The 8,873-nt window shown below is 44.2% G+C and overlaps 1 protein-coding gene across 1 annotated transcript; it reads right to left on the reverse strand.

Moving 5' to 3' along the window:
* Positions 1–114: 114 nt before the first annotated feature.
* Positions 115–8,536, reverse strand: LOC135554221 (transcription factor Sox-10-like). Its single transcript, XM_064986375.1, has 4 exons — positions 8,234–8,536; positions 3,076–3,912; positions 1,099–1,364; positions 115–977 (listed from the first exon to the last, which is right to left on the reverse strand). Exons 2-4 carry the CDS (start codon positions 3,516–3,518, stop codon positions 196–198), a joined length of 1,491 nt encoding a protein of 496 aa, XP_064842447.1. The 5' UTR covers positions 3,519–3,912; positions 8,234–8,536; the 3' UTR covers positions 115–195.
* Between the last annotated feature and the right edge of the window lie 337 nt (positions 8,537–8,873).

Raw genomic sequence — 8,873 nt, forward strand, 5'->3', positions numbered from 1 at the left:
TAAGTTATACACCACAAGTTACCCCATAAAATCATCTGATCTCCATTCCTCCTTGGACCCTACAGGCCTTTCTGCATCTGGGCCAGACCAGAAGGGGATTCCATCTCCCCACTGCCTCCAACCCAGGTCTCCTCCGCTCTGTGGGTCTGCCGTTGGGGCCAAATCTACACCAGAGCCATCTGCTCCTGGTCTTTGTCAGGGCCGCGACAGGGTGGTGTAGACCGGCTGCTCCCAGTGCGTGGGGCTGTGTGACTGTGGCACACTGGACGGGTCAGTGATGGCTGTGTACAGGGGCCTCTGGGAGGGCCCCATGTAGGAGAAGGCAGAGTACAGCCCTGAGGCCTGGCTGGAGTGGGCGTAGTAGGATCCCGAGGCCTGGTGGTCAGCATACTCTGCAAACTGGGCCCTGGAGGCCAATGAGGGGAAAGCAGAGCTGTAGTGGGGCAGGCTGAGGGGAGTGTAGGTGACATGGGAACCCCCTGAGGATGCTTCGGCAAAGTGTCCCCCCGAGCTGGCCTCACTCTTAATCTGAGCCTTGGAGGGGTCGGAGCCCAGAGGTGAGGCATGATGCTGCTGGTGCTGCTTGGATAGCCACGCCGCAGAGTGTCCACTGGCCGCAGCCAGGGCAGAGGAGATACCGTAGGCATAGGGAGAGGCAGAGGACCCTGCTGCTGCCGCAGACCCAGCACTCTGTCCAATCCCCGGGTGCCCATTGGGGGGCAGGTACTGGTCAAACTCGTTAACATCAAAGGGCTCCATGTTGGCCATCACCTCGTGGCTGATCTCACCGATGTCCACGTTGCCGAAATCAATGTGTGGTTTGCCTGACCCTGATCCAGAGCCACCCTCTGTTCCTACCCCCATTCCCCCACGGGAGCCCCCTGCTCCACCGCCCTCCCGCTTCCCATCGCTTGACTTCCCAGACTGGAGCTCCGTCTTGGGGGTGGTGGGTGGTGTAGGAGGGCTGTGGCTCTGGCCTGTGGGGAGACACAAAGCAGAGATGTCAGAGTTATTGTCAGCCTGGCTTGTGGTATATTATTTAGAATGGGGATGTGTGACAAACTGCATCGATAGGGCAGGTCAGACCCTGTGGCATACCTGCAGTATGTGGGTGGTGTCCATCAGCCAGAGGAGACCCCGCCCCCCTGACGTGGGCCGCCACGTCCAGGTGGAGGCTCTTGTAGTGCGATTGGCTGTGGCTGACCTCACCCTCAGAGTGGCCGTCAGCTTCAGAGCCAGAGCCGGGTTTGCCATTCTTGCGGCGGCGTGGCTGGTACTTGTACTCCGGGTAGTCCTTCTTGTGCTGCTTCCTCAGCCTCTCCGCCTCCTCGATGAAAGGCTTCTTATCACTCTCATTCAAGAGCCTATGAGGGAGAAAATAATTTTTGAAATAACAATGATAAAACATTCTGCCAGGAGGAACTTAAAGTAGAGATGTTTTGTGCTGCTGATTTGATGCATGTGTCAAACTCTAATGCAGTCAGCCATTCGGTTTGAATGAGGAAATTACAGTAGTCTGAGAACATTTAACAGCATGTATTTTGATAACATGATGACCATAATATGTGTGTTAAGATAACAGTGACACAGTGCTGGTTCCTTTGACACCTCCACATCCCAGAGGTCAATAACCTTGTCCAACTCCAATACAAGAATAATTACATTTTATTTACCAGGTAATCTGTGTCAACTGGGACATATCACCTTTTATATTCAATCTACTAAGTATTCTAGTATTTTACTTTTTTTTAAACGTCTAACTGGTGTAATGGCAACACACTCATAGGAAATGCTGCTATTCCCCTTGTTGAGGATTAAAGCATTTTTAGAAAATAACAATTGACAATATTTCTACTGTGGAGATTATTTCTACCATCAGTTTTGCCTCTGAAACATTCACTTGATTTTCATCTCGTTCTAAATCGGATCCACCATCTGCAGAGCTGCATCAGAAACCGGGCGGCAGGGTAGCCTAGTGGTTAGAGCGTTGGACTAGTAACCGGAAGGTTGCGAGTTCAAACCCCCGAGCTGACAAGGTACAAATCTGTCGTTCTGCCCCTGAACAGGCCGTCATTGAAAATAAGAATTTGTTCTTAACTGACTTGCCTGGTTAAAATAAAGGTAAAATAAACAATAAAATAAAAACCCTGCCCACACCAGGGGATTTTCGGCTGGACTGTAATGAAATTAAGACACAGGCTAAAGATGCATGAGAAAACACTGACCTTTGAGACTCCCAGTTCAGCATGTTTCTTGGCCAATTATACAATCAAGCGCAGGCTCAAGGTCAAGTCTTTATCTAATTAATGTTGCCTCCTTATAAGGTTAATGAATTAGCCTCTCTGGGCCTTCCAATCAGCACGTACTCGTCTGACCTAGCAACAGTCCTCCATATCCGTGTTTTAAAGGCTGAGCGAACTTGCCATTCAACCCGTTGACCAGTAAAATCTTGGATATGTTTTTACATAGTAGGTTCTTTAATATGGCTCTCTCAATTACAAATGAGAGGTCTGTAAAAGTGTATATCTGCCATAATGGTCTGTGCTTTAAAACATATCGATGAGGGGATTACAAAAACCTCAGTGATTCCCACTGCAGCCATCTCCTTCCTAAACCACCATGAATTAAGTGGGTTATGAAATTGGGCAAATCCAGTCACTATAATGTGATTACAAAAAAAGCATAACTATATGTTCTTGGTTTTCTGTAGGCTACATAATCAACATAATTATTATAATATTTGTTTTAGATTGTAGGACTTTAATCAACATTTATTGGTGGGGCAACTCTCTGACAAGCTTTATTCTGAGCTGGTAGAATATTATTTTAACATACCTCAGCTAATTTGATTGAGAAACTCATTGCTGTAAAGAAGGGAACCTGCCTTGAAAAATCTAAGATCTATGACTTTTTAAGTTGTTTTTATGTTTTATGGGTCTATAATTCAAGGCTACTGTAGCATGAAGTGTGCTTTGAACTTTTGACCCAGAATGTTCTGACTAAGAACGCATTTGAACTTGTGTAACCCTGGATGTTTATTGTTGTTAATCAAAGCGGACCGACGCTTTCCCTTACCTCCATAGTTTCCCGAGGGTTTTGCTGAGCTCCGCGTTGTGTAGGTGGGGATACTGGTCTGCCAGTTTTCTCCGTGCGGCCTGTGCCCACACCATGAAGGCGTTCATAGGCCTTTTCACGTGCGGCTTGCTTTTGCTGCCGGAGTTTACACGCACAGGCATAGGCACGAGTGTCCAGTCGTAGCCGTTCAGCACCTGGCTCACTGCCTCGCGGATACCAATGGGAAAGCGATCGTCGTCTTCATCGGACTTGATGGAAATCCCGCCAGCTACATCGGATAGGGCGTCGTCGCCGATCCCTGTCAGCTGGGGCTGCGGACCGGACAGGGGTGAGTCTCCTCCGCCTGCGGCACTGGAGGAGTGACCCGGTGACAAGGAGTGACCGTCGTCCGAGACCCCCGGACTCATTTCTAACTCAGATAAACTCTGCTCCTCTCCCGACATCTTTCCCCTCTTCCCTCAGATGAGTAACAGAACGTGTACAGGGTATAGTTTCTTGGCCTATGGGTGTTCAACTACTAATCATAGGCCTATGTCTGAACTAATGAAGAAGTTCACCCTTTTTCAGGAATATAAACTATGCCTGTTTAAAACGAAAGGATTGCTTCTGTCACTCGAGGTCTCCTTTATATAAACTCCCAGTCAGTCTCAACTCTCAGTCTACGTTCTAAAATTCTGTTTGGATTCCTCATCAAAGTTCTTTCCATCCGTGTTGCTGGTATCTTACGCTGAGCGCGTATTGTGGATCCCAGTTTACCTGTTGATTCCCAACTCTTGCTCCAGTAGAACAGTGTCCTCTCCCTTGCAGTCTTTGAAATTGTAGTCCTTTAGCTGAATACTGTAAAGGACATAAAGTAGAGTATGTATTAGAAAACAATACCCTAGTGAGTGAAATATTGAACATATTATTAAACTGGGTGGTTCGAGCCCTGAATGCTGATTGGCTGACAGCCTTGGTATATCAGACTATATTCCACCACAGGTATGACAAATCATGTATTTGTACTGCTCTAATTACATTGGTAACCAGTTTATAATAGCAATAAGGCACCTCGGGGTTTGTGGTACATGGCCAATACACCACGTTAAGGGGTGTATCCAGGCACTCCTCGTTGCGTTATGCCAAGAACAGCCCTTAGCTGTGGTATATTCACCATATACCACAGCCCCTCATAAGATATTGCTTAATTATAGCATGTAGGCTGGGCTATGGACATGCAGGTTGCTAATAGGGCTAGGCTGCAGCTTGTTTGCTCGGAATACTTTCATTGAATTAGCATATAAATGATGTAATAAAAATTATTAGGAAAAGTGCAAAATTGCAATCATATAGAAGCGAATCTGAAGCCCATACAATTAGTGCAGACGGTCTGTTATTCGAGCCCAGGCCTCGACTCCTGCTAACAAGCTACTGTTTAAGGGTTGGCACTTACTGCAAGCTCCCCAGAGAGAAAGTGTTGGAATAATACGAGCCCGCACCAGCACAGGGCTTCGATTTATACCTCGGAGCTCTTAGATAAACATGGGCTGGCGCTGGAAATATAAATCGCGTGGGTACGTGTGTATGCGCGTGTGTGAATTGGACACTGTCTGTTTGAAAAAGTATAGGCTATGTGTCTGTATGCGACCTATTGAGTTCAAATGTGTATTTTTGTCGATATAATCAACGCCTGCCTGTGTAGGCCAACACGACCTTAACGTTTTTGATTAAGCGAACTTGTGAACTGTAATAACAAACTATAGGCTGTTTGTTTTGGAATTGATTTACTCGTTGAATCAGTCATATTGTAGAAGTTAACTTCATAATGGTTGTCTCTCTAGTGCCCAATTGATCCTTTGTAACATGTCATGCCGCTGGCATGCACACTGCAATGGTGGTGAATTATCAGAGCATTGGCGGGACTGTGCCATCTCATCTGGTACCTCAATCACGTCCAGTTGTGCACCTGGTGGTCACAATTAATCCCCCTCCCCTCTCCTTTCTGTACGCCGATTTGTTATCCTGTCCACGCACATAGCTGTTGCCCCCATGATAGTGTTAAATTGGTCAGTAGGGAGGAGAGCATGGGGTGGGGTGATAATGCTTCCTTTGCCACGGCCCAACAGTGTTTAATTACAGCCGTATTGGGCCTAATGTATCGCATTGCAACGCCGTGATCTTGCAAAGAGATTTGACTGGTGTGTTTTAGTCAATAAGGTTTTGATTAATATCAAAATGCAGGTTAGACGTTGTCTTTCGTGGCTCTCATCCAGCAATAGAGCGCCTACTGGTATTTTCTCGAATAGCTGGACCATATGTCTGTAACGTTGAAGCTTATTAATAAATCTCTGGCACGTATGTTCATCTGAATAGGCCTATGTCCTTATGGGTAACTGCGCTCGCAACAAACGATCTCCAATTGCGCGTCCGCATATGAGGCTATGGGCCTACTTTTCATATGACAGGAGGACACTCATAACGGGCTACTTAGAATAAAATATTGAGGCTTTATACACTATATATACAAAAGTATGAGGAAACCCCATCAATTTAGTGGATTCGCTATTTTAGCCACATCTGTTGCTGACAGGTTTATACAATCGAGCACAAAGCCATGCCTTCTCCATAGACAAACATTGGAAGTAGAATGGTCTTACTGAAGAGCTCAGTGACTTTCAATGTGGCACTGTCGTTGGATGCCACCTTTCCAACAAGTCAGTTCCTCAAACGTCCTGCGCTGCCAGCTGGATCAACTGTAAGTGCTGTGAAATTGAAACATATAGGAGCAACAAGTTGTAGGCCACACAAGCTCACAGAACAGGACCGCAGAAGTACTGAAGCACATAGCACGTAAAAATAGTTTGTCCTCAGTTGCAACACTCACTACGGAGTTCGAAACTGCCTCATGAAGCAATGTCAGCACAAGGACTGCTTGTTGGGAGCTTCATGAAATGGGTTTCCATGTCCGAGCAGCCACACACAAGCCTAAGATCACCATGCACAATGCCAAGCATAGGCTTGAGTGGTGTAAAGATCTCCGCCATTTGACTCTGGAGCAATGGAAACGTGTTCTCTGGAGTGATGAATCACGCTTCAACATCTGGCAGTTTGATGGACTGGGTTTGGAAGATGCCCGAATGCATAGTGACAACTGTAAAGTTTGGCGGAGGAGAAATAATGGTCTGGGGCTGCTTTTCATAGTTTGGGCAAGGCCCCTTAATTGTAGTGAGGGAAATCTTAATGCTACAGAATATAATTACATTCTTCCAACTTTGTGGCAACAGTTTGGGGAAGGCCCTTTCCTGTTTCAGCATGAAAATACCCCCGTGCACAAAGCAGGTCCATACAGAAATGGTTTGTCGAGATCAGTGTGGAAGAATTTGACCGGCCTGCACAGAGCCCTGACCTCAACCCCATCGAACACCTTTGGGATGAATTGGAACTATGACTGCGAGCCAGGCTGAATGGAAGCAAGTCCCTGCAGCAATGTTCTAACATCTTGTGAAAAGCCTTCCCAGAAGAGTGGAGGCTGTTATAGCAGCAAAGGAGGGCGTACTCCATATTAATGCCCATGATTTTGAAATTAGATGTTCGAACGAGCAGGTGTCCACATACTTTTGGTCATGCCGTGTATGTGTAGGCTAATAACGGGTTTGTAATGGACATATAAGGTGACAATAATTGATGACAACTCCGGTCATTCGAGTTGGTTGCAGCCAGAACAGAGTTCCTATGTGATTCAATCGCAACAGGATTTTTTCAATGAGCAAATTTCTTTACAAAGAAAGTATTTTCACCAGGTTGTCCTTCAGATTAGTTCAGAACTATGAAGGACACACGGTTTGTCTGTCCTGTGATAATTAAAGCAGGAGTTAAATGCCAATTTATTCTCGTCCACATTGAAAACTCGCATCTAATCTATTGTCAGTATAGGCTCTACTGTATTGTGTAGCAAACGGTATATTGATTATTCTCTACATTCCTCTTAAATTGTGTTTATGATGTCTAACTTTCTATCAATTAGGCTTTTTCTATAGCAACCGTCATGAATTTACATGAAAGAATTGGACTCCAAAGCCCCTCTTATCGCTTGACCTAACAATAAATTGCCCTTGATTTACGATATTTTCCCATGCTTGATGCTGTAGTCTCTTTCCCTTAGTTAGTTGTAACATGTTCATGTATTATAATAAAATAAAAAACATTTAACATATCCAGAAAGGTGGCATAGCCTATCTGAATCTGTTTTTCTTATTCCAAAACAATTGTCTCTAAACAATTGAATAAAACGTAACAATTCTATGACCTATTTGTGAATTTGACCTTTGAGTTTAAATTCTGATGCAGGTCTAGAATAGTGTACGCATTGAACAGGTTGTTGGCACTAACCACTGATCAGAGATGACGAGAACACGTCCAGCTTTTAACGCATTACGAAATGGATGATCCTGTTGACTAACTTTCTCTCAATGAATTAGTATATTAGTCAACCTGTAAATACTCAGGAATAAATAAGCGTAATACTGTCAAATGCCTCATCTCGTTGAAAATAGTTCCATGCGTCATGAATGTTGGGATAGTCAGTAAATGTAATTAAGGAGTCAAAGTTTGATGTTAATAGGACAAGTTTCGTTGAGTTCAACTTGAACTCGATCAATCGTTCAACCTTATATCTAAAACTATATTTTTCACTGGTCTAGAAATAATTGTATAACTTCGAAAGGACCGTTAACGACAAGGCAAACCTAAATAAAATACATAACTTTGAAGCTGGTTCATAATTGAATTTGTACGTCAGTAGGCCTATTTGTATTAACCTATATAGTCCGTAGCATACACTTGCAAAAAATATATATAATCTTGCTGGGATGCGTATTAAACATGTATTTCTCCTGCCTGTCACGATAATCATCTCCTGCTTTAACAGAGCAGGCGATGCCCCCTTTAGCAGGTTTATCCTAAGAGACCGTTTAAATGTAACAATAGTAATATGATAATAGCCTAATAATAATAGTCTAATAATTTAAATAAAACAATAATTTAGAAAAGATGCAGGTGTAATACATAATTTCTAACTGCACAATTTAGATGAACTTTATGGCTTGATTATTTGACAAATGAAAGAAAGAGAGAGAGAACAGCAGAGACAGGAAAGTATTTCAAAAGCTAAGCGCCTTACTTCAGTAATGAAAAATGAGGTCGCCCGCTTAGCACGAGAGTCCGTGTGTTCCCAAGTTTCCAAAGTGACGCTCGCGCTCACTCCCTAGCCCCCTCGCTCGCGCTGTCCTTCTATGAATGCCTGCTCTGTGTCGCACCGGGGCTTAAAGAGCTCCGTTGTGTGAGGAAAGAGAAAAAAAGTGGAGAAAAAGTCTTAAAGGAGCAGCAAACTTTCACGCATGCAACACCGGCAATCAATGTGATTGGTCGATGATTATTTTTCTCAGTTTCCTGCAGGGCAAGATCTCGCTGACAAAATTAGCATCAATATTATGCCAATATTTTGCCTACCTGAATAATGTGGAGACGCCTCGATTGTTTTGGTTAGGTAGGCTACTGATCTATTTCTAGGCTGCAGTGCCATCAGATTCTGTGGAATGAGATGCTGCATTTGAGTTTGGGTATTTCAGACTTCTCAAAAGCAATATCTAGCCTATGGAAAATCCCTTCTGTTGGGAAAATGTGTATGTGTATGTGATATTGTCCATATTTGAGGTGTGCTACTTTTTGACCATCTTGTAGTGTTCAGAGTAGGGCAATTCCAATGTGGAACACAAAAATATCAGTTTTCTATTAACATGTATTAATTCAGTAAGAAATAT

The sequence above is a fragment of the Oncorhynchus masou genome, chromosome 14 (genome assembly GCF_036934945.1).
Source record: "Oncorhynchus masou masou isolate Uvic2021 chromosome 14, UVic_Omas_1.1, whole genome shotgun sequence".
In the NCBI taxonomy this organism is placed as follows: Eukaryota; Metazoa; Chordata; class Actinopteri; order Salmoniformes; family Salmonidae; genus Oncorhynchus; species Oncorhynchus masou.